The following is a 27,125-nucleotide window of genomic DNA, read 5'->3' on the forward strand; positions in this document are numbered from 1 at the left end:
TGCCTGCACGGCTCTTTGAAGCAGTGGCTCGGATCCAAGAAAGCAAATAAAACTAGGAATTAATTATTTCATTTAATTTTCTATTTGAAATCAGAAACTGACAAACTTGATAAGAACGCCTTTTTAGGTAATCCAGCTACATCCTCTATTTACTTTCTTATTTCCACTCAGCAATTTGAGCTTTCTCCTTATAAATCACAGTTCATTTTAAAAGACCAGAGACATATGTCATGTTATTCTTGATTGCCTCCAAGATGGGAAAAGTAAAAGTAATAGATTTTTTTTTTCAAAATATTCTGTTTGGATCAAAGCCTCAGGTAACATTCTGCTTTGGATAAACCATATGTACTTGGTGAAGAGAGTAATTGTAACAAGACGTAGGAACTTTTAATTGAACAACTTTTCTGTCGCTTGTGCCTTCCCTTGAGCACCTGGGTTTACATATGTGATCTCTGAATTTATGCAACTCCAGATATTTATAGGCATATTTGGAGAGTGGGATATGAGTAAATGAAACTTGGTTGTAAATTCAGGTAAGTCATCATTACAGGAAACTTTTATTTACTCTGGCAGAGTTTAGATCAGGTTTGTAGTGATCAAGAAAGTTTGCCTGCAGACCTCCAATTTACGTACAGCTCATCAGAATGTATCTTTTCATATCCAATTAGAGTACAAAGAATCTTAGGCAACTAAAATTATACTATTGCTTTGTGGAGAAATTCAAAAAAGACCATGTCATAACATTTTTTTTTCCGACTGATGTAGGTGAAGGCTTGTAGAGAACATGACCTGTGACAAGGAACATGATCAAGGTTTTTCAGGGCAGGTAGAAATTGAGCTGATGGATGTGTGACTATCTCCATAACAGTGATATTCCCAAATTTGACAGTGAAATGCATTAGATATTTTGATGCCATTAACTGCTCAAATTGTGTGCTGGTTAAAGGAGAAAGGAGTGGTTTCTTTGCATATAAAAAGAAAGGTGTTTATGACTGGCTCTTCTTTCAGAATGAGTTGAGTATGTATAAATATATGGATTTTTTGCTGTTATGCTTTTCTTTTTGTGAACCATGTGATTTTTAGTATAATGAATAGAAAAGCTAAAACCAAATGGTCTTAGAGGCGTTTTATCCAGCTTTCAATGAGAGTGAACTCTTAGGAAGTTACAGATCAGCTAGCATCTGAGTGACATATTTACAAAGCTCATGAGATAGTTGGCTGTCGTACTTCCAGAAAGCAAATTGTGGGATGAAAAATATATTAAAAAATCCTCATTGTTGGCTCAGCTGGATCTATATTAATAACATAAATCATGCTACCCTTTATTTAGCACATGCTCTTGGGGGAGAGCAATTAAATTTTGTGTCCCCAAAATAGTATATTGCAAAATCACTGTTTGTTTTAGGACTAATAATGAATACAAATTTGTTTTAAGACTAATAATGAATTCAGAACTCTCTGAATGATAAACTGATATTGAACTAAAGTATCACTGTGTTATGCTTTAAACTGCTTTGTATTTTCTTTATTATGTTCAGGAGAGAGACAGATACATAATGTTCCCTTAAAGGATGAATGAAGTTCTGTCACTCTTTGTACAGGGAAGATGGATAGCTTTTTTCTCTTTTCCACTTCTGAGTTTTTTTATTTTTTTCTTCTGTGTACTTTCCTCTGCAAGTCTGAGTGGCAGCTTACATAACAACAGTGTTTTTTAACACTAATATTAAACTCAGAATCCAGTGCCCTGACAGCAACTCAAGCCAAAATCAGGTTTTGCCTCAACCTAACAGACTCCTTTGAACTCTGAGAAGCCAGATGAGAGGCTGGCAGTTAGGACACAGCAAATCATCTTCTAAATGCCCACTGCCCATAATATTTTGCTTCTATTAGTTCAATTACTCCAAATAGTCAGAGAGACAGTGTACAAATTAAGTCCATATTGCCTGCTGCTTAATGGGTTTGTAGCTTTTTTACTTCCCCTGGAACCATTTTTGAAGCACTCCTGTTCAATTTCCACATTTTTTTGTTGTTGTTGTTTTTCCCCGGCCCTTTTTCTTTGCTCTGTTTCACTTGTGTCCTGTCAGAGCCACTACCCCAACCCCCAAATTCTGTATTTCTGTGTTCTTTTCTTTTCTACATACTTCACCTTTTTGCTTTCTGTCTTTCAGTGGATTAAGTCAATACTGTTCTCTTCCCCTTCCCCTTCCCCTTCCCCTTCCCCTTCCCCTTCCCCTTCCCCTTCCCCTTCCCCTTCCCCTTTCCTTTATTTTTTTTTTCTACACCAAAATGAAAGCCTGAAAATTTAGTTCAATTTCCTTAGATTTTTTCATTACATACTAAAGAAGATTTTTTTTTTTTTTGGTCAGGGACAGGGAACATGTAAGAAACATGAAAGAAATAGAAGAGCCAGATATATAAAATTGGAAGAATACTTTGTTTTTAGAGGGTTTTGGTTGGGGCACTTGAAAGGAATTCAACTGTCTCCTACATCTTGGACACATGTCCTAGACACTTAGAACAAGTGTGGTAACTCTGTGTGTTTGTAAATTTTGCCTTGGTTTCCATTGGATAACATTCATTGCATTTGACCTGAAGTGGAGTTTGACTACCTATATGTAAATGAATAAGCCCCTGTAAAAAGTTGTTCTAGTTATACTGATTCTGGCTTGGAAAAATAAGTTATTGCTACGTGGAATGTCCTGTTACTTTTGACTCTATGTTAGAATAGATAGTAAGTGTTTGTGCACATGAACACTTTAATTGCGTCAGATTTGTAGACTGAGGCATGAATTTATGAATCCTTTCTTTCCTTTAAGAGGTGTATTTCTTGTGATTAATCCTCATGCCTTCAACAGGACTTGTAGTACTCCGTTGTGGCCTTGTTGACTCTTGCAGACTGCTCAGGACCTAGGTCTGACTCTCATTCCATAATAGTTGTTTTCAACATCACTGATGACTAGAAGAGTTACTAATATACAGATACAGTTAAGAATATAAGTGGACTTTTTGCCTACCTGTGTTTTGCATAATGCTGTGTACTTAGTAATAGTTCATCGATTAAGAACTTCTCAAATGAAAATTCAGAAGTGAAATTAAACACAACAGTCTGATTTCACTGTGGTTGCACCAGGCCAGGTAAGGAACAAACTAAAAGTCGAGAAAACTTTCATTTGCGATGATTTGCCTTGGTGTCAAAAGTATGGCATAGATATGTGTGCTTATGTAAATACATATTTTTGTCCTTTGACTTAGTTTTCAAGAATGTGCACAGTCTCACAGATTTAGGAAACCAAAGTTTCACACAGGAGAATTCTGCAAAGCCTAGGAACTTTGAAGGGAAGGTAGCAGCCGTGCAGTAGCTTTCAATGCTATACTGCCAAAACTGTGATGATACTCTTTTTCCCTCTAATCCTTAACCTCCATACCTCCTTCAGAAAAATACCATGGACATAACGATTAACTACAGTGACTTAGTAAAAATACTTCAGAAAAGCCCAGAAAAAATGGCCACCTTTGTGCAACCTCAAGAGATAGATCTTCAATCTTCCTCAAACTCTGTTAGACAGAGTTTGCCACTTGTATATGCCATGCAGGTCAACTTTGCAAGTGTGCATTTTTCTTGACATTATAGTAGACTTTTATTATATTTATGTCTGTGAATTAGCCAGGTCTCTGTTTTTTGTTGATTACTTAAACTGAATCTTATCAATTGTCAGAGAAAAGGAATTTTGAGACACCGTTTTGGAAGTGTGCAGTGGCTCAAAACTAGCATGTTCAGCTTCTGAATGTGCCATTACCTTCTTCCAGGGTGGAAGTACTAGGAGTGCCTCAAGGTTAAAACAAGCAAGAAATGCAATGTAAATGAGTTAGTCATTGTTACTTAATTACTAACAGTCAAATTCAACTTCTCTTGAAACTGATAGCAAAAGTCATATTGACTTGAGGCAAATCAAGATCTGGCCTTGAATTGTTAAAGTGCTCCGGGATATATTTAAGCTTTCAGTTCTTTAAAAATACTGAGAATTTACTAAAACAAGGTTAAAAAAAACAAACAAACAAAAAAAAAACACACCACAATATATATATATATATATATTATGGAGTTTACATTTGCAGGATTATAGTACAACTCACGTGTTTTTTTTTTTCAAATGTCATTAGAACAAGTAATGGTGACTGTGAACAATGATGTGCATAATAACTCAACTGCATCAGATAACAACAGACTGGGTAAGACAATGCTGCTCCAGGAAGTATTTATGTTATAGATTCAGGTAGTTTTATTTCACACAGGGCCAAACATGATTTTCTTTAAGGTTCTTAGCCTTAGATGGTAAGGTAATGTCTGGGGGTTAGGTGCATATGGTTTTTCCTTCATCTATATTAGAATGTGACCGAGGGGTTTTGCACTTCAATGTGCAATTGTATTTAGGTGTTGATTTTTAAATTCCTGTTGTTATTCAGAGACAACAGATTATAAGGTAACTAAATAATATTTCCCCCAGTTCAGCTTTTTCTTCAGCCATTATAGAGCTATTTGATGTCATTAAGAGCAGGAACCTGTTTGGAGTGGGCAGAGAAAATTATCTGCATGACCTAAAGCATGAAACAAAGATTACAGAGTAACCTGGTAGTTCACTTACAGTAACTCTGCGGTATTGCTGTGTTCTTCACTTGGTTGATGGACCAGGCCAAAGACAGAGAACTTAATTGTGCACCCAGGCTTGTTCACCATAGGCCTTTGTGCAAAGTAGGTTTATCTGCCCATGCAAATTACAGCCGTTGGTTGAAGAATGCTAGATTGATTATATTACAGCTCGATATGAACATTTGGAAGTGTTAAAGACAAATGGGTAACATGCCTTATGCATTTTGAATTAATGAACAAAATCCTTGGCCACAAGATAGAGCTAATGTTGTCATTTTCATACATTCATGAACCCTTTTTATTTGACATTTTATGTATGCTTTAAATGCATTTTATGTTTATGTGCTTGATTGTCAAGTTTTCATTTGTTTGGACTTTTGTATTAATTTTTCTTTGACTTTTTCTCATAGCATGATTTCTCATATTTTATTTTGTTTCTTTTAGGTTTTGTTTTATTTCATAAGATCCCACTGGATGGGTAAATGAAATAAGGAAAAGATGAGAGAGGGGCTGTTGAGCTTGTTGTGGAAGCTGTATGCTGCACACTAGGGAGTGGACAGTGTTCTTGCCCAGTGAAGTGCCACCTCCCTTGGACTTCTCTTTTAGACATTGTTTGTGTTTGGAGAATTCTAGAAGTACATTCAAGTCAGTAGCTGTTTTTGCAAGAGCGGGGTGAAGCCAAGCCCTGAGGCAGCTAAAAAACTCAAGAAAGTCCAGAAATAAGCTATCACACTCTTTCCTATTGCCTTGTCCTTGCTGTGTCTTCAAAATGACATTGAGGTGAAATTACATTACATTGTGTCCTATGTCAATTTTTTTCTGTTTGAACTTAACTGGAAAGATGTTGTTTTTATAAATAATATTTATCAAAGGTGAACTGCAAAGTTGCATTTATTTTATTGCATAAGTAGCTCGTAAAACTCTTCCACAAACAATTTAAGTGTGTAAATCTGTTGATTTCAGTGGGAATACTGACATATGACAGGATAGGGCCTTAAATGCTAAAGCACTAAATTGCAGAGTTGGCCATATAAATCATATTTATGCATGTGGTTCCACTGACTTTAGCAGGAAGAGGCAGAGTATAAGCATAAGCTATATGGATTAAGGGGGCAATTCTGCTCATCAATGCTTTTTTGTTTTGAACAAGTGCCATTGCTTACATATTCAGATAGGCCATGATTATGCAATGTAGTCCTTAAGTTTGGGCAAGTGTAACTCTTTAGTAGACTGGAATGCTGATTCTGAACCAAGAGCAAGGACAACAACACTATACAGTTGGTCTTTCAGACTGTATACTTAGAGGTACATTTAATTGTTCAGTATACTGTCCTCTGAGGAGAGTTTACTAGAATGAGAAAAACTAGTCAAGGTACAAGCATTTTGCAAGAACAGGGATGCATTTGAGAATTATGATAGGCACTCATTTTCATGCTATTTACTTATGAAATCCTGAGTTTATAACTTGATCTTTTCAGTTTAAGGAATCGTTATAAGAGAGGTGAAATTTCTGTTTTTTTTCTATCTGAAAGTTTGTTATGAAAATTAGCAGCAAAAGACTGAAATAGATAGATGCATATATTTCTATGAATTTTGATTTGATTACATTTCACAGCTTTTGATTTTAATTCCTTAAAACAAACAATAAAACATGAGATGATATTTTGTCACTTCTGTCTGGATATTTTTTTTTTCCCTGTGAGTGGGTTTGCTTTTTAATTTCAGCCATTTTCACTCTTCCATTGAAACACTGTTGTCAACATCAATGGCTTTCTAAAGCATACACTATCCCTTTCTTTCTGCGATAGTGTATATTTTATATATATTTTTTTACTCTCTTTTTGCCTTTTAAGACTCAGTCCTTTGAGTTTTTTCTTATGTTTTCATCAGTCTCTGACATCAAGTTCTTTCTTCCTGTTATGGTCAAATTTTGGAAATAGTGTCATTAGTCAAAAAATATGTCCACATTTGCATTCTTCTGGGTGTATGTATTGAGATACTTTCTTTCACTTGTCACTGGCTATGGAAGGGCAGCTGCAGTTGCATGTTTTTTTTTTTTTCCTTCTCCAAAATCTGTCCCAAAGATGTGTTCTTCTCCCCACATTAAAGAAGATGGTGGAGCTGGAAGTCTACTGATGACCTAGGAATTGTAGTGTCTTTGTCACCCTGCACATACCATGGTGATTTGGGAAGGGATGGCAGCTATTAAAGATATCCATCATACTCCCTGTTTGGAGTTAGATGTCAACAAATGTTCTGCTGTTCCTCAGAAAAAAATATTGGGAATATCTGTTTTTTTCTTCCCTATGTCTGTGTGGAAATAATCTTAGTTTAGGGAGATACCTTCTCTTTAGATACTGATTCTCCTTTAACTTTCTTTTAATTATTTTATTCTCAAATTTCTTGCTTACCCAGGGATCCCTCTCTCCTTTGAAATAACAACCAATGCCATTGAGCTGAATGTAAACCAACAGAGAATCATTTAGATCTGCGATTTTTGAACTAAAGTCAGTGGAGTTACATCAGATACAAGTTGGATCATAAGCAGAGCTTCACCCAGTAGCACAGATTCCAGTCTTAAGTTATGTGGGAAAAGTCAGCTTATTTGAGTTATGCATTCACAATTTATTGCCAAATAAATTAGGTGAGAGTCTGATCTTTTTTCTTTTGGCAGGGAAAATACAGACTTGGAGAGTTGGAATTTAGCAGATTATTTTTGAAATATTTCATTTTAAAAGGTAGTTCTTTCTGATTCATAATATTTATATGCATAAATGTGCACAGTTATTGATTTGGAATTTTGCATATTTTGTTGTAACTTATTTTGTAGCACTTTGCAGTTCATCTTTATGATATAGGAGTAGTTTTGACCTTCAAGTATTTCAGCATGTACTGACACAATATGTTGGATTTTATATAATCATGGAGGTAACTTTAATAAACCACAACTGATTTATGCACCAGTGAAATATATATTTATATATAGTAGAATATCTTTCTTACATATTTTGTATTATATCTTTTATATTAGCCACTCAGTGCACTATTACTTGATGCAGATATTCACAGATCCTTATGAATTACAGCACATGATTTGTTACTAATTGTGTCTTAATACAGATGTTTAATGCTTGATGGAAAAAGACTATGTGTTCCTTAAATTGTTTCTTTTCAGTATGTAGACAGAGTGCCTTAAAGCTAAGGGAGCTAAATTTCTATATTGGAAATCATAGTACCCACTAGCTCCTGTTTTTCAGCTTGATTTGAAGTGACGTTGCTTGTAACTGTTGAGATTCTGATCTGCTCAAATGGTGTTAGTTTACAAAGGGCTCAGTTAATTACAAATTCCTGACCTCCTTAAAATAAAGTGAGACTCAAACTAAGAATCATGCAGGAACCATTAACATGGTAAAAATTGCTGAACATTGAGGATTTGATACTAAAAAGCTTTTATATTGTTTCACTGAGCAATAAAAAAAAGCTATGAAATGTTTAAAGGCAGAGTTTCTATTTTTTTCAATGTGCCAGACATGAAACTAAAATAAAAGCATATTTCTAATGTTCTGCTAGAAGGGATTTGTGCTCAATTTTGCTTCAAATTGAGGTTTAATATATTCAGAGAAATAATACTGAGATAAGCTGTTGAGCAGTTTGATGGGCAGATTAGTTGGGATACTGGAGAGGGAGCAGTCCTAGGGGTGAGTTTTGGTGTGGGGCAGGGCATGTAACCAAGGCTGTTAAAAAACCCATTCCTGTTAAATCTGGGGGAAGTGCCAGGTCTATATTGCACATGAGTGCATTGTTCCCAGGCGGAGCCTGGGGTCTGTAATGTACTTGCTGCAGTTGCCTGTCACATCAAGTGGGGTGGGGGACCTCAGGATGGCTCTTCCTGCAGAAAGTGCTTGGGGACCATGTCCTTTATTGATGGGAGTTATAGAGGTTGCTGTGACACATTTGTAATGTGTTTGGGTAGCAAGGCACTCCCCAGCCTTTCCACTGCCTTTGAGTACCAGCTGGATCTGTCCCACACAGCACTGAAGAGAGCCATTCATTTCAGCAGGAGCAAGATCCCTGGGGGCAGCAGACAATGCCAAGAAAATATGTGGACAACTACTTGGAAACAATTCTACTTCAAATAGCTCTCACAGGAATTGCTCTTTCGTTTTTTTGACTGTGGGCTGAAGCACTCAAAATCCACTTCTTTCCTATGGTGCAGACACTCCCCTAAGCACCGTTCTTCAAATATTAAAAGACTTACGGAAGCCTGCCATGTAGGAATGACCAATGCACTTCTACTGGCTCTCTTGACAACAGTATTCATACAAAGGTCCTGTTTCTGAGACCTGGCTGTCCATGACATGCTGACTGTTAATCATCAGCATGAAGGACAGGACTTCTTATGCAGCTGTTTGAATGTTTGAAGATGTTCAAGTGGTTTGTAAAGTCGGAGGCCATTATCAGACAAATAGAAGAAGGACCCCTTCTGACATCGTTTTAATTCAGCCCTTCTTTGCCTGTTGCATATTCAACATTTGCAATAATCTTGAATTTATTCTTGAATTGGCAAGTAAATATTATGTTCATTTTCCTTTCAAAAGGAAACCCCCAAAGTTTACCTGAACATATTTAGTACTTTCTTCTTCCTCATTGCACTCTCTGGTTTCTTCTCTTTACAATTTTCAGCTGCAAAGTTCTCTCTTTCTTTCTCTTCTCTTTTTGAGAGACTTGACATCTTCCTTCTTGATGTGCTGTAAACTCTCTTTTCCTTACAGTATAAATGTGCAGGGTCTTTGAATACCCTTTTGAAGGGATTTGCCATCTTAATGTGATGGTGTAAAGTAGTCTAGATTACAATGTAGGCCCACATTGTGTCGTATTTTGTCATCTGATCTCTACAGCAGGAGTTCATGGATGGTTGAATGTGTTGAGAACAATAAATACAGCATGATAGGCAGCACAGAGAATATTGGTACAGTGTGTTTGACATGTTTCACTGCCCATTTCATTGTCCCACTTTCATGGAAATGTGTATGTCCAAGGTTTTGAAGCTGGCTTTCATTTGTTCTGTGTATCTTTTGTACATACAAATTAAATGAGGTGTTAAAATAACAAATGATTTATTAATTGGAAATAAATATAGTTATTTAATTCCACAAGCATGTAAATTATTTGATTGGACTTTTAAAAGAGGTTACTGCCTTTTAATCAAACCTCAACATTAACTGGAAGTTATTCATATTTTATATTAGAAATCGATTTCAGAAATTGAACTATTCATCAAAAAAGATAGATTGAAAGAGTCCACATTATGGGGTGTATTATTGCGATGAGGAGATGCCATTATCCTTCAAATTTTAGTAGCATGCTTCCATGATTAGCTGTATTTTTGCAGCTGCAAGGAGTGTGGTGGATAAGCACATGTGCCCTGGTTTGGAGCAGAGATGCAGGCAATTTAGAGCCAAACTGCTTTCACTTTGAAGAGGGCAATTTTCCTGTAGTCCCTAGAGGCAGCAACTCACACCAGCGTTACTGAGCAGATTAGGCTTAATATAGGAGGAGACTTCCCTTGTTGCATACGCATTTTCACTGTAACTTCTTTTCCTTGGCTGGAATGATAAGAGCTACCATGTAAGATTTCAGGGAACTATATGATACTCAAGAAAGTAAAGGGTGAGGTTGTGGCTTTCTTCTCATGGTTTTGGTTTTTCATTGATGTAAGCAGTGTCTGGCTCACTCCCCAGGCATGTCCATAAAACAGGAAAAGAAATCCTGATTTTTTCCTGATTTTTTTTTTTTGAACTCAGCTATTTCATTGAATGTTAGTGGATTTGCTAGTGTAAGAGCAGAAATGAGCTGCTGTGCTGCTGAGACCAAAGACTTTGGCAAACACATTTAAAATGTCTTCTGCTGTCATTCAGAGCCCTTCATTGGCTGTTTCTTAGGCTTAGCTTATATTTAAAAATAGGAAGAGCGTTATTCTGTTGTTATAAAAGTATAAAATTAAAAAATATGTATATATATCAAAAGATAGCACAAAAATGACTTCTACCATTACAGAACCCTAAAAAATAAAATAAAAATTGTTTGCTGTAATTCATCAGCAAGCTGTAAATCTTTGCTCTCTTTCTCTCTCTTTTCCCCCTCTAATTCTTCACAGAGAAACTGTTTTATATTTCTTGTAAATAAAAGACAATCATTGGTTTTATTTCCAAGTACTACCATAACAATTTGGACAATCTATACTTAAAAACAGTATACTTGATGAACTTATTTTTAACAGGACAATAAAGTTTTGTAATTCATTATTATTGTGTTTTTCACTCTCTGTAAAGTGCTCACATCTAGTATTTCATTAATCATTTTGCTGTGTACTGGAAAATATGTGAATCTTGGAGTTCCTCACCTGTTTTTATAAATGTGCTTACGGTTGCTTTTGTTTTCTGATACACAGAAAGACTCATCTCCCTAACTGTTTTTTTATGGCATCTTGAATGGCTACCCTATTTAAAAATCAACCTTCTCTCCCTTCCTGCCCTCCCCCCCAAAAAAAAAACAAACTGTGAGAGATAATTTTATTTCTATTTAATTTAAATGTATGTGTGTTTAACTTGTACATTCAATCAGGCATGCTTTTATTCAGATCAAATGAGTGCATATTCAGCTGTTGGCCATAAGACAGCAAGTTTTACATTTCAGGCAATGTTTCATCTACTCAGAACTTTAAGTAGGAAAAGTTGGGTGGTTGAATACTCAAGCATGACATGCTGATTTTCCAAACTATTTTGAGGAAACATCAATAGTGTGATTTGAAGGGTGTGTTCTGCTTTGGAACTTCTGTTTTTGGGCTGGACCATCTGGGTCTTTTGATGGGCGTAATGAAACAGAGTACATAATTAAGAATTGAACAGTTGAAACTGTTATGTCACAGTTTCAGCCCAAGTTTTACTTTTTTTTTTTTTTTTTCCTAGGGAATGTCATATTTTCCCGTGGATTTTATTACTGTATTTGGAATGTAGCAGATGTGGATATTGCATTGCATGTTCCTTTTCTTGTTGGTGAAGTGTTTGGTCACATTTTTCTCTACTGGGATCACAGTGTATCTTTGAGCATTTTACCCAATCTGCTTTGTATGTCCACAGGGACTTTCTACATTTTCATGTATTTGTCACAATTGTAATGTCACACAGTATATTTTAGGAATATGTTTTCATATCATAATCTGTGTAAAATGTGCTTTTGAAACCAGTGTGATGTATTGTCACTATCTAAAACAAAGAAGTTTGAGGTAAAGATCCATTTTATGAGAAGCCTTCAATAAGACTTTCTACTAAAGGTAAATTATAATATTAATTAATCTGGTAGATATACAATTATTTTAAAGAAAGTATTCAAAGAATATAAAATATTAGATTAATGCAAAAGCTTTACTAAATCAAAGAACATTTATTGGATATTTTTAGAGTGGTGATGGAGCTTACCATTGAACTGTAATATACCATTGACACTGTAATATAAAATTTGCATCCTCGACAGAACAAGAAGTTACTATCTAAAAACAGTCAAAAAATGAGGCTGAGTAGAAGCAAAAGTGAAAATAGCCATTTACACTGACCAGCAATTTAGGAAGTAAACAGAATAAGTAGTAACATAGAGACTTAATATTCCTTAGTACTCCAAATCAATGTAAAAATGTAGACAAGGATTCATTTTTTAACAAACATGAATTGTGATTTAACACTATTTTTGTAAAAGTAAAGCTTTTTTTTCTTTTTAGTGAGAAAAAATACAAACAACATGTATTGCATATTTTTATTTGTATAATTTATATATAAAAATTAATTTCATAGGTTACTTTATAATCCTGTTACTATTTTAAATGTAAAATGAATTTAAAGTTTAGTTTTCAGATTCATCAATTGATGCTTCTTCTATAATATGTTAGTAGTCAGGCTCTAAAACAAATATGCACACAATCCTGGCACATAGCAGGTCTTTGAATATTGCAGTTCTTGAGGATGATTTGCAAAAAGTCACAAAAATCTCATTTCTGATATTCAGATAATTCTATCAAAATACTTTTTTAGCAACGTGTTTTACCTATGAAAAGGAAATAGTGTACAGGTTTCTAAACTAATAGTTCAGTAGCTGCTTTGTTGAAGCTGACAGATACTTTATGTTTAAATGATAGTGTTTTGTCTGGCTTCTAAGTTACTATCCAGAGCTCTAGGACTTCCGTCATCAGAGCAGAGTTGGCAATAAAGGAGCCAGACTGTCATTAAGGTCTATAAACAGAGAATGGAGTTTCAGTTAAATAATCCCTTCAGAACATGAAATTGCAGTTCAGAGTGTGCGGCAACAGTAGAAAGTAGATAAAGACAGTAGAAAGGTATATTTGAAAGAGAGCTGAAAATGAATTTGGATTAAAGTTCTTGTCTGGTGCACAAGTTGATACTGTGTTTAACAGAAATGGCTTTCTCTGGTAGTTGAAAAATAGTAACTTAAAAACATTTCTTTGCTTTATGTATGCAATTTGCTTCCCTACTGTATTTTGAAAATTCATATTTTTTTCCCATAGTCCATATGATGCCATTATTCATTTTTCATCATGGCAGACTTAGAATCATAGAATCATAGATTCAGGTACGGTTTCCTCAGAATGGAATGGAATGGAATGGAATGGAATGGAATGGAATGGGATGGGGTAGGATAGGATGGGATGGGATGGGATGGGATGGGATGGGATAGGATAGGATAGGACAGAATAGGATAGGATAGGATAGGATAGGATAGGATAGGATAGGATAGGATAGGGTAGGACGGAATAGAAATTAGAATAGAATAGAATAGAATAGAATAGAATAGAATAGAATAGAATAGAATAGAATAGAATAGAATAGAATAGAATAGTTCAGTTGCAAGAGACCTTCTAGATCCTCTAGTTCTACTTCCTGATCACTTCAGGGCTAACCAAAAGTTACAGCATGTTATTGAGGGCAGTGCCTAAATGCCTCCTGAACACTGACAGGCATGAAGCACCAACCAGCTCTCTAGAAAGCCTTTTGTGTTTGACCACCCTCAAGGTACAGAAATTTTCCCAGATGCCCAGTCTGAACAGTGTCTTTCATACCTTCATTTACTCTTGCCATGTAGAAGTGCTCTGCTATTTACACATCCAAAAGAAGCAGAGTATTCATCTGGCTGCTCTTAGTCATGACGCCTTCCCAAGAGAGCAGATATACGGAAGGGAAATAATGCAAGCGTGTGTTGGGAACAACATATTGATGACAGCACAGGTGATATTTCCTGAATAACTTAGTAGCTAATATTAGGTATGAGAAGTAAAAAACAGAAAATGGTGACATTCTTTGCGCATCTGCCATTGCCAGATGGGCAATTCTTTGTGCAGTTTCTTGATGACTGGTGTCATCCTACTGAGGTGTCACTGCATTTTCCCATGGAAGGGTTTTAGCATAATTTCAGTGTGTACAAAATCGAAGGTGGTAATGCCTCAGTAATGAATGCTCCATTCATGCCTCAGGGGACACAACTGAAGAAAACAGCTGGTTCTATATAAACCTTTTGTCCAAGTGCCAGGTAATATTTCTTTCAGTTCATTGTCAGTCCATGCTGATTTTTCCTCATGTCTTTATTCCAGTAGATGTCCTGGCGTAGACCGTGATGCCTAAGCCAGAGTTCCTCCTTCTGTTTCTAAAGATGCATCCAATTTTAATACTTCCATATGAGGCCTTGCATGGTGTTGAGGTCAGAGCTCATGAATTAGATCACACTTTTCTGCCTGCCCCAGGTGGTCCCAAGCTGAAGGTCAGGAGGGGTAGCAGCACCACAGATTCCTGGTGCAATTGCACATAATGAATTCATGGAGTCATAACGAGTTGCTTCATCTCTATTAAATGTCTTAGGACTCCTGATAAAATAGTACACAGCTGTAAAGATTAAGTGGTAGAATTAGAACAAAGAATGAAGTCTTGATATGTCTGTATTTTGCAGAGGAAAACATTTACATGAGACTCCTACTTTGATATGAAATTTTAAAAAACAGTGTGTGTTACCTTAAGGCCAAGGGACAAAATTTAAAGTAATAATGAGTACCAGTGAGCATGCTAGGCCCTGCTCACTGATTTTTCTGCTAATGTCAGCTGATTAGATGGCAGCCGCAGGAAGTTAGTTTCTCTCTTACTTTTGGCTTATAAAAGATAAAACTAATTTTGTGGCAGATTGAGGTACAATTTCTGTGTTGTAACATACCTGCCTGCCTGTCCTGATGAGGTCTGTTTTCTGGACAGCAAGCAGCTGAGTGAAGTCTCAGTCCCTGGTAGGTCTAGAAGGATTCTGCCACACAAGCAGGTTCTCCTGTGTTTTTATTAATTGATGAGCTTTCTCATTATTTTTCAATGCATGTAATAATGGTTTTAAAATATGATCCATACCATCAACCCTACATTTGTTTTCTTGTGAGAATATGAACAAAAATCAGGTAAGTTGACTGTGAACTACCTGAGCATTTCCTTTCTGGAATAACCACCAGGAACTTTAGATATAACTTTTAAAGCAGAAGGCTCAGAGGCCAGCTTTCTGTGAGGAAGACAGGGTTAATCTTTCTCATGTGTTAGCATTGGCTTTCCCTTGGGAGCTGGTATAATCTCTTTCCAGGTAAAGAAAGAGTCACACTTTATCACCCTCAAATCACTGTGTTCAGAAAAGTGCAAAGGGCTGTGTGCCTCTTCAAGAGGAAGGGAGAGAGGTTTATTGTCACTGCTTTTCCTTTCTAAAGAGGATGGCAAGTTTCCATTCCTGCTGCTGCTTCAGGGTTCATTGGAATCCAAACGAATGTGCAGCCCTGCTGCTGTTAAAGCATCCTGCCTGGGGACCCAGGTGAGGCTGTTACCTGCCACAGGGAGGTGGTGACATTGTCTCTGAGAGCTATTGCTCATCACTGTGGAGTTCTAGCATTTTTGCTCCTGGCATCTGGCCTAAACTTTGCCCAGGCTGAGAGCAGCTGTAACCACTGGTAATTTGTAGATAGCCCACACGATAGCAGTTTGATCAGTGATTGCCAGGGGACAGATACTCATGCCAGGAAAGGGCAGCCTTTGGCAGACTAAACAGAGAAGCTGAGGATTGATGGCAGAGAGACTGAGTTATCCTGTCATCAGTCTAATTACAAAGGGTTTGATCATCCCCAGGAGGGGAGGGAAAATGCAGAAAAGCTTTTGAGAATTTTTCCCCATTTGGAGACATCCAGGTCTTGCTTCGGGTGCCATAAATCAGGCTACTGTAAGATTTATTTGTTTAATACAGAATATAAATGTAACTTTAACTCACTGCATTCGTAAGGAATTCCATCTGCATGTTGCAGGATGCAAAGAGTCTGTGCAGATGCTTGCCTGGCTCATTCAGTTGCACCAGAGCCCTGGCTCTGACCCCAGATACAGCATAGCACTGTATTCCCCTATAAAATAAATCAGGAGCGTTTATTCATCTGAGATTTTTGTCATCACTGCTGTTATGAACAGGAGAGATTGTGCATGCATGTGTGGTCCTGCCTGAAGTCACATCCTTCTCTTATACAAGTCATTTAATCCGCTTCAGGATTGGAGGGGAGGCTGTTAGTGTACCACGTTAAATTGTACCTGAATAATATGTAACTGCTTTTTTATAGCCATCTGTAACTTCTTGTCATTGCTACCTATATGTTGGAATTGCAGGTGCACAGGTTGTGCAGCCTGTACGTGGCTGTAAAATGCTAACAGATCTTATCTGTTCAGCAATGAACATATCAGCATAGGATGCATAACTACAAGGAATTCAAAATCAGACTGTGAAAGACATGAGTCGGATCCTTTAACCAATACAAATCAGCTAAGAGGTCAAATTAAATATTTGCCATTCATAAGTACCACTACTCCCTACTATGTGGGAATGGTAAATTTTAAAACTTAAAATTCAGTTTCAGTGAACATTTGTAGGAGTAAACATCTTAGGTCTTGCCAGACATTTAACATAAAAAGGAAATGCTAACAAAATGAAGCAATAAAATTTTAATTCCAAAATGGTAAGATTTTTGTGTTTTTTAATTCATAATAGCCAGATTCCTTGTAAGAGTTGTATTTATCTGTAGTTTCACTTTTTCTACAAAATGATAATGTAGAAGATTATGTAGGTGTAAAATACTGTTATATTGCAGTTTTAGTCATGTGTTACGAACAGAGTGAATAAAGTAATCTAATTTTTTACTACTAGGTTTGAATGAATTTGTGTATGATATTTACTTTGAAACTTCCTTTTGAACCCAGATCAATGACCTTAAATCAGCAGGACTGACTTATTTCTAATTTGTAACACTGACATCTTTACGCTGGTGCCTGAGTCACTAATTAGTACTGTATTGATCTTTATTTTGTATGTGATGGTGATTCCTAAATAATATATTTTTCTCTTAAGCATTACAATAAATATCCCTGGGTATAAATATCAGTTAACTTAGAAATAATTTGTTGGCAATTTGAAATGAAATTGGTGCTAGAGGGCATTGTTAGTGATATAAAACATCAGAAATCTGCTGCTACCTTACTCTTGAAAATGAAGTTTCATTTTAAAAATGACATTTGTACTGATGTTCTTGTTCTTACTTTCTCGTAAAAACTTAAAAGGGTGAGTTATCATTTTACAGGCTGCTCGTAGATTAGTACTTAATGTTTGTTTTATTTTGCAGACTGTTTAGATAGCAGTTTTAAGTTGTCATATCTTTGTTCCTTGGATTTTACTACCATGTGGAGAAATTGGCTGGTAAAGCAAGAAAAGTTGGTACTTATCAAACCAAATTCTAATGCCTCTGTGAAGTTATATTGGAGCACAAAGACATCCAAACCACTCAGCTGATGAACCATGCACTCTTTTAAATGAGTTTGTGTACTTACCAAGCATACCACGACTGAGTGGTGGGAGCTGGCAGCCAAACTGGAGACCCCTGAGGTTGTGTGGTGTCCCCTTCCTGCAGAGCCTGGTGCCTAGCTAGGGACAACAGGCTCTGGTTATGGTGCAGCTCAGCCGCCCCAGGAGAAGCCCAGTGAGGCTGTTGTGTGTGGGCTGCTTCCTGCCGTCTCTCTTTGGAGGTGTCTTATCTCTGTGGCCAGCAACCTGACTAGTCCCCATCATATCCATCCCTCCTCTCTAAGTCCTTGTGAATGCATGAGTGAAAGGTGAAAGATGTAGGTCTTGCTGATTTTAATAAACCCAGCAGCACCCTTATGAAAAACTAGCTATGTAGCCTCTACATCTCTGCATGAAAGAAATTGTACTGTCTTTACTCTTCTCCCTGGGAGTTTTGTGTGAGTATGACCAGAGTTGGAATTCAGGTTTTGGTTCTGCATTAATTTCTCAGCAGGAAAGAGAAACGGATTTTATAGATTTTCAGTTAACCATTAGGAAGACATGAAACTGTCATTCTCTATAACCTAGTGGTACAAGTATGGGCAATTACCTTTTTGGCATTGCCTCTTGGGAATAATACAGATCTATTACTTTAACCCATTCCTAGCATAATTCATATGCAGCTATATATTATAGATGCTGCCTTTCAGTGACAGAACTAAGTGCCACAGCAGCACAAGTCTTCATTTGCCAAAAAGGATGTCATCATTCTTAATAAAAAGACAGTTGTCCTGATTCTGCTGTCATTCATAAGGACTTTGCACCATTGTCAATTTGGTAAATTAATCTCTGTTGCTAGTTCAATTCAGAGAATTAGACTTTTGGTATTGCTGTTTCACTTTTTCTGTTCATAGGGTTTCACGCTTCATATTTGGCTTCATTCTTTCGCCCTATCCTCATATTTAATTTTATTTGCACTTTTGATGAACTAGCCATTTGGAGCTCAGCACATTATTTAGGGTTGGAAAAGGAAAAGGAGAAGGAAACAGAAAAGGAAACGGAAATGGAAACGGAAACGGAAACGGAAACGGAAACGGAAAAGGAAAAGGAAAAGGAAAAGGAAAAGGAAAAGGAAAAGGAAAAGGAAAAGGAAAAGGAAAAGAAAGGAAGAGGAAGAGGAAAAGGCAAAGAGGAAAACCTTGTCTGGCAAAGTGAGGTGTAGAAAAATCTTCAGGGAAAACTGGTCCTTTCTGAAGACTACAAGAATGAAAAAGTTTCAGTTTCCTGAAATTGTGAAAATCTCAGGAATGAAGTACTAAATGGCCATGTTCTTGCATTGAAGTCTAATGCTTGTTTATTTAGGATCGGTATGCATGAAGTAAGGGCGTGCACTTTTTGTGAAATGGATGTGTCTGCCTTTTGTAGTCTAGTCCTTTGAGACCTGTTTGTATGTGACCATTGCAGACTGCAGTTTTGATTCTAGTCCAGCGCAAGGGAGGATGGTGGCTGTGTGTGATTTGTTTTGTTCTGCAGTCTCTTCAGGCAAGAGATTATTCTTGGAGATCAACTCAGAGATACACTAATTAGGAAAGTTTATATCATCTTCTACTTCATTTAGTGTTAATGTTCTGCATGTGTTCTTTAGATTCATACAGAATTACAAAACCATTATATTATACACTATAGTATTTTCTGCTAATGGCCAGGAATAAGGCTATATTATCAGCTTCCTTTAGCAGTTCCTTTTTGAGAGTATTTGATTTCCATGTAAATCTGTTCTGATCAATCTGTTGCTAAGAAACAGCCATGGCTGATTTTTTGGTAAAAGAGAAAGTTAAACTCTGAGAATAAATGAGTATCAACCAAAATTAGACAATAACAAGTACTAATGTATAACAAGTACTAATAACAAGTACTAATATATAAATTACAACAACACAGGAAGCCATGCGGTTAATTGCAAACTGAATATACTAAGTGTTTTAGAAAGTGATAGGAAGCTGCAAAGAGTTAAACAATCCAGGATGATGACAAAACAAGACAGTGTAGAGGAACCTGGTGATCAAGAAAGAAATGATTACAAAGATAGAGGCAAAACTCTTCATAAAGAAGGAGGCAAGTAAATAAGCAGAGAAGGCACATCAGAAAAAATAAAATAGTGGAGAGTGCTTAGCAAAGGTCTCAGGCATTGCAGAAGCTATTTGTGAAAATATTCTCTGCAACATCTTGAAAAAAAGAGCCCTGCAGAATAGAAACAATGGTCCTTCCAATATTTTGGCAAACCCTCTGTGTTTTCATGACCAATTTCACAGTTAATGTATCCTTTTCCAAGTCTGCAGTAGCAAAACAGCCAGAGCTTAGCTTGTAGTGTGGCCACCTCTGGGATGGCTGAGCTGGTTGGTATGGTACAAACAGCTTTCTGCATATGGTGGCTTCCTGCTTGCCATAGCGACAATTTCAAGGAAAGACGGAAGGGAGAGAAAATATGCAGGACAGGAGGCATGCTGTGACAGGCGGGAGGAGGTGGCTGTGAGTGTCAGTAGAAGACCAACATCTAGAGGCAATTCAGCCAACTCGTGCAGCTGATTCCACAGCTTGTGAATGACAGTGCTGGGACAGGCTGAAATTTGAAGTGATGCCTTTCTATATACACAGGTGTCATTTGCTCTGCTGCAGGAATTTTGAGATCTGCATTTGAAGAGGATGTGAGGCTTCACAACCTTAGGAATAGTGTTTTGGGAAGAAAGGGCGTTGTTCTGAAGCGAATCTACATCTTTGATCTGAAGCTGTATTGGCAGGGATATTCTTCCAAACAGTTCATTTAGCTTCCTCCCGTCTCCAAAGCTGAATTGTTTTTTAGACAATGTCCCAAAAGATCTAGCTGAGCATAATCCAGAAAGCTATAACTGTGGATATGGAAAGCAAATAATGGAAAGAGGTTGCTTTTCTTCTCTGTATGATTTCTTAGGGGTGCAGAAAACCTCCAGATGCTAGAGTAAGTCTGTTGCTAAGGCTGTTCCATGTTGGAAAACGTGGTAGAGGCTTTGAATCTCTATCACAAGAATTTCTAGTGATACATGATTGCCAAGCACCAAAAATCTTCCCAGAAGACTCTGGCTAATCTGCAAAAGCTAGCAAGGTTTTCTGAACAGATGCTAGGATCTCTGTCTGAAGGCCAGAGAAGTGTATAGTTGCTGAGTTCTCTAGGGACAGAGGCTGTATAGAAAACCAATGATATCACTGTGGTGAGAGAGACACAAAAGGAGTCATTCATTGTTCCTAAGTAATTTAATGTAAATTGGAATAAAAGTCAGACATGGACGCTTGGGAAGAAAAGTAAGCTACCACTTGTTTTGTGCTCACGGAGGGCCAGTTTTGGGCAGCCTCTCTCCTGGGCTGAAGCCTCCTGTCCTTCTAGCAGTTCTATTCCAAATGATACTGCCTCCTGAACACATGCAGTATTTGGGCCATTGGTACTCAAAGTCTGTTCACCCAAGTGGACAGTGGAGTACTTGACAAAGAGTAAATTGATGGACTTGGTTGTTGGTAAGTTGTTTCACCAGCTTGGTAAGTTGGTTCACCAGTTTCCCATGACCTCCTTGTAAAGTGTAGATGGGCCTTTGAATTTGGTTTTCAAAGCCTGTTTTCAAGGATGGGGAGTGTTTGGAGATGAAGAGGAGCTGGGCTGGGACTTGGTGCAATACCAAAAAATATTTAGTTGGGCTGTAGGATAGCTTCAGTAAGAATCGAGTAGACAGGAATGCTGCATTTCTGCAGATACTGTTTATCACTTGAGTGTGATGTTTGGGTTGATTGCATGCAATCATTTAGTTTTGCTTCTGTAAAGATTGTCATGTTTAAGGTTAGCTAGTGTGGATGTATATGAAAAATGAATTGGAAGCTATTATGCTGTGATGTTTGTTGAGAACAAACTGAAAGATATACTTCAATGTAATATAGTGTTGCCTTTATAATTCACATAATTTTGGAAGCTTGTAAGAAACTTTCATTTAAAAAAAAAAAAAAAAAGGTGAAATGATACAAAACTTTGTTTTACAGTGTCATGTAACTAATACTTTCACTAATGAAAACTTCAGAAACAATTAAGATGGGAGGCTGGGGAGGGGTATGGGGGTGAGGGTGGATTTTAGGTAAAGAATTCAATTATATAAGTTATATTCTAGTAGAATAACCCCACTGTAGACTTTGGAGTCCTACATTAATGGTGTGTTTCTCACCTGTCTATACATCTTAGTTGTGCAGCCTGGAAAAATAAACTGCCAATGCAGTGAGATCTATGTATTTTATTTATACAAGCAATGTGTTTATTGAGCTGCATGTCTGTTCACTTTTGAATAGGCATCAGTCAACATCTGAAGTGTCAAAGTGTTTTCCATAAGACCATTCAAGGTCTACCTATATGGTATCATGGAAAATTAGGGCTGGAAAGGAACCATTCTTCCCTGTCCTAAGCCTGTATCTACTATACTTGTATCTTTCCCAACAGATGTTTGCCTGGCATAGCTTTAAGATCTCCAGAGGTAGAAATGTCTGAACTTTTTAATGAGCAATTCCAATGACTGAGGGAAGTTTTGTAACATTTCACCTCGGTCTTATTTGAAAAATTTTATCACACAACTCCTGAATCCCATTTAGCATGATATATTGTTTCCTTCCATTTGCAAAAGTCTTGAAGGCTGTCCTTGTGAATGTCGTCAGATATCTCTTAAGAATAAAAAAAAAAACAAAAACACTTAAATTCTTCATTTTTTGTTAGGTTTCTCTAGAGTATTTCTAGAGATTTTCCATGTCATGTTTTCAGCTGATTTGCTTGGATAGGAAAGGCCTGTAGATTGTATCTCTGTACTCCAGGAAACTAATCAGGGAGAGCTTAAAGAACGGAATAAGGTGAATTAGCAATGCAAAAATAAATAAATAAATAAATAAGTAAACAAACAATCCAAACAATCAAAAAAATATCAGCGAACATTTCAACACAATCTAGTATATCCACCATATTTTCTCACCATGTTTAGCTATATCTATCTAAACAGACTTTGCAAACTTATTCAAATTGTCTATTCCAGATGGCTTTGCCGTTCTCTCAAAGACTAACTGTCAAAGCAGCATGAAAAAATTTGTCTTGCTTCTGTACGCTTTGTATTTGTCTTCTAGACAACAGAGGACCATTCCCAGTCCTAGGAATGGGAACGTTAACCCTTAGATTATTTATGAGAAGTGTTGAGTAAGCAATTGTTAATTAAATAGTTTTTCTAAATGAAATGAAAAGCAACAAGGATCTAATTTGGGGTGAATTATTCTTTCTTACATGATGCCAACAGCAAGCACATTCCAGGTGATCTTGTTTCTTATTGCAGTGATTTTTCACTGTAGTGTTTTTGAAGGACTGTAATTTTACCCACGTTTCCTAGATATCTAAACCTGCAGGTGGCTATAATAAATGGTCTTGGTGATCTATATTAAAAAAGATAAATCATTTTTCCTTTCCTTCTTTCACATTTTCTGCTGCCCTGTATCCTTACTTTTCTGGCTCACATACTTATATTGATTAATACACCACATCCCTGCTAGATTTTTGTCTCAGATCTGTGTTTCATTTGACTACCAATAATGAGAGGCCATAAATTCCTCATTCTTTAAGATAGGGCACATCAGCTGAGCTGCAAATACTGTGAACATGTCCATGGGGTGGTGGGCAGCTGTACAGCCACCATTTATCCTATGGCTGAAGGAGAGCTATAATTCTCCAGGTGCTCCCTGGTTTGGCACCAGGGGCTGGCTGTCCTTCCTGGTCCTGGCCATGACTTTGACAAAGATCCTGCCTGCAGCACTGGGCAAATCAGCAAGCTAAACAGAGCTCTTCCCGCTGCCTCCAAGATGGGAATAATAGTAGCATGTACCTCGCAGAGGATGAACTGTGAGGATTTATTGGTCATGGTGCTTAAGATTTTGAAGGTATGTACCAGATTGCAGCTGTGAGATCTGTTATTCAAGTGCCTCACTGGCTGAAAGGAGAAAGAAATCAGCAACCTCTGTGCTGTGGGATGGGGCTTTGCTGATGGCATCCGTGGGAACAGTCAGCCGTGGAATTGGACAGAGGGGGTTACCCACCTTACCTCTTGAACAGACCACCCCGGAAAAAAAATATATGTATTAGAGACCTTGTCTTTCTTCCTACATGGGTTTGCAGTGCTACAAAGTAGGTTTCTTGGGTGAATGACCTTGACAGCCTGTCCCAGACCTGGACACCTGTACATCTGTCCCTTTGTTCCATAGGTTGCATGGTTTCTGGGGAGTCACTTGCTTTATGAAGTGGTCCCTTAGGGGATCCTAGGGTGTATTCCTTAGCTGGAAACCTCCCTTGCAGATATTATGACTTCTGGAACGCTCTAGGCTTTGCATAAATAAATGTGTGAATGTGTGTATACATGACAATGTAGATGAGGTTGTGAGAAAAAAAAAAAAAAAAAAAAAGCCGTTAATTGGCACTGACTGGGTCTCTTTCACAATCATGCTCCAGAACAAAGCTGAATGAAACAGATAAGCAGCTGTGGCTCTTGGATGTAAAGCCACCACAAAAAGGCCTGATGAAATAGCTGAGTGGCTAAAATCTGTGCACAGCCATTTCAGTGGAAATTACCCAGATTACATGTTCTGTAGAGGAGTCAGGCATCTGAAATAAGTTTTCCAGCAAGAAGAACGTGCTTTTTAGGCGAAAGGCATTTAAGTTACTGTAACTGACCTTTCACACCTAGCAACACTGAATATTTGGCACTATAGAGTTTTCTAACACACCTTTTATTTAATTACAGTCATGGGTATGTGTTGCTTAAGCTATTCTGTGTAAGAAAGAAAATAATCTGTCACTAATTTACTTTCTCTGCAGGAATGTGATACAGTGAGAACTAAACAATTTGGTCTTCTCATGGAGCTGCAACAAATAAGGAAAGACAAAACATTGATTTTCATTTGAAAACAAATGCAAAACACTTTGGGGACTTGATCACCCAAGTGAAATGTTGTGTCAAAGTAGTGTGGCTCCATTATGATTTCCAAACAAATGTCTCCCCTTTGTTCTGCAATTGTTGTAGGTGAATCGATTCCTGGGGGGTGCTTCTTGAGTTTAAACCTCTATTTCCAGCCAGTTTTTCCTGCAAAAGACCTCTGAGAAGCCCTCTTTCTTCTGTGATTCAGAGACTGTTGGAAAGGGAGTCTCTAAATCATGTGCTGACTGGAGGCATTAGTCTGCTGGGTATGGGGAAGTTTTCTTGCTCTCTGGATCAACATGCATTCTGGTTCCCCTGACTTCCTGGGGGCATGCTCTGGGATGGGAACTGACCTTTTTGGGCAGCATCAGAAAGTTTTTCTTACCTCACTTATCAAGAACCGAGAGAGTGCAAGCTTAAACAAGCATTGGTGGGTGCACACCAGTTAAACAGATTAATGATACCTATCAGAAGATGTGAAATTATTTATCCTCTAAACACCCAAGCATGGCAAGTCTCACTTTTCTGAGTCACAAATGTAATGCCTACAATGTAGTTTTTGGCTCAGCGTGCTGCACCAGGGTAGAAGGGCATACACTGAGCTCTGAAGAGCAATGTGCTTCTGTAGCAGAAGCAAGAAGCATCATACTTGGGTGCAATGCTGCTTGGGGTGATCTTATTCTTGTATTTCCTTCACCACAATCAGAGGAGTATCAGCCCCATAATACTAATTTGGAAACTAAGTATGGCAGTGACTACTGAGATGACAGCAATAAGGCTAACACTAATGGCTGTGTTCTGGGGACATGGCAGGGCTGGGAGCAAGAGACAAGAAGGGTTGGCTGGAAGGTGAGGAGAAGCAAGAAATGCTATTGCTCTGCACAGCTGAACTGCTGAGGAAGCATAGGAGCACCATGCTGTGAGTGTTCCCTCATCAAAATTATCAGCAGCTGCAAAGCAAAGAGCATCATTTTAACAAGCACACTCTGGATTTGCAGAAGAATCTGAGTTTACTTTGAACAGCTCCAGCAACCAAAGTGAGACTAAACTGGTTTCTCCTTGGAAAGCTTATTCAGCTGGCTTTGATTTTTTTTCTCCTTGTGTTCTATTTATGCCCCTTAATTCAATTCTCTGTATTCAGCATGCAGCATTTTAAGAGACCAGTAATATAAAGTAATGTTGCAATAATTGCATTACCTTCTATTAGGCTGGGCTCCTTATGCAGTCTAATAGAACTGCATAAACATTATTCAATATCACAGTTACCTACAGTTGTTGAATTTAGGAATGCAAAGGAATATTCAAAGTAATGTCTGTAGCACTGGTCAGAAAAAAAGTGCACCAAGTCATGAATGATGAGTTGTCTTTTAGAGGGAATGAAAGATAAAACAGGGATTCAAGGGTTGAGCTTAAAAGATGTCATTTCTGGTAAGAAATGTGAATCTTAGCTTGATAACAAGCGAATTTGCATCTCTGGTCTTGCTGAAGCAGAAAAAAATAAATTACCTTTTAATCCTGAAAAAAAAAAAAAAACCTACAGCAAATATGGGAGTCTTATAGGGAAAGAAATCATAAATAATTTATTTTTTAGAACAAGGTATTTAACTATTGAAAAAATACACCCCATCCAAAAGGAGAAATAGAGAAGATTCAGTATGGCCTTAAAATCCAGCAGAGGTGATGCTTACTAACATGACATGTACTTACAGGCCTGCTTTTGACTGGATTGTGTGCCATTACCTTACATCCCTGCATGGACTGCTCCTTGTGCCTATGGGAACAAGGATCTGATGCAAGAAGAGCCAATGCTAGTGCAACATCAATTGAAGAATCTTCCTTGCATTGAGTGCCATTTGTCATGGAAGGAGCTATTGTCATTAAGGCATCACAGCACAAAAGTCATCTCTATAAACAATCCTCTACTTGAGCTGCCTTCTAACACCCGGCTAAGCAGATGTGTCCCTGTAACTACACAGCTCCAATCATAAAATTAAAATTGTCTGGTTTTTTGAGAATTAACTACTCCTATTGTCTCCCAGCTTGGCTCAACCTTTCGTAGTGAACTTCAGGAATAATTCAAGTGATGTGTGACACAGAGAAGGGTGTTGCAAGGGGCATGCAGGATATTGCTGTCTTCAAGAGCTCTTGTTAGAGTTCAGAGAGTATGCATGGAGTAGATTGCTTACATCTTCAACACAGTAGGTGAAGGGAGAAGTAGATGCACACAGTGATTGTTTGTGACCATCTAAACTAAAGTCTGAAAATATGTGCTTGCAAGACCATGCCAGGTGCAAACCATAACCATATGTTCCTTCTGATTCTGCATTTGAGAACCTTTCCTTTTTTTTTTTTTTTTTTTTTTTTTTTGAGCCTGCTTAGCTGAGTCATGATATTATTCACTTTGGGACTCTTTCTGTACTTTCATACACAGGAAGGTCATGTGGATTATTTCAGTGGCAGACAGTAGTCAGATGTGTTGCCACAGCCAGCTACCCAAGTATTTGCAGAAATCTGGAATAAGGCAGAGCAAAACCTAGCCCCAGCAAATAACAGTGTGGGTAGATCTTGGTAGCATGCAT

General features: G+C 37.5%; 1 protein-coding gene across 7 annotated transcripts in view; it reads left to right on the forward strand.

Annotated features, from left to right (window-relative positions):
• The window catches only part of NTRK2 (neurotrophic receptor tyrosine kinase 2), a 206,086-nt gene that overhangs the window by 92,805 nt on the left and 86,156 nt on the right, over positions 1 to 27,125 (forward strand). For 3 of the 7 annotated variants that reach the window (XM_035565275.2, XM_035565269.2, XM_035565270.2), the window contains 2 exons: positions 4,162 to 4,230; positions 5,093 to 10,945. The exons of the other annotated variants lie outside the window; for them this stretch is intronic. In XM_035565275.2, the coding sequence (XP_035421168.1) occupies positions 4,162 to 4,230; positions 5,093 to 5,130 (107 nt within the window). In that variant the 3' untranslated portion in view covers positions 5,131 to 10,945. Of the gene's footprint in view, positions 1 to 4,161; positions 4,231 to 5,092; positions 10,946 to 27,125 lie in introns of those variants that run through there. 7 annotated transcript variants of the gene reach the window in all.

Source organism: Cygnus atratus, chromosome Z (assembly GCF_013377495.2).
Source record: "Cygnus atratus isolate AKBS03 ecotype Queensland, Australia chromosome Z, CAtr_DNAZoo_HiC_assembly, whole genome shotgun sequence".
NCBI lineage: Eukaryota > Metazoa > Chordata > Aves > Anseriformes > Anatidae > Cygnus > Cygnus atratus.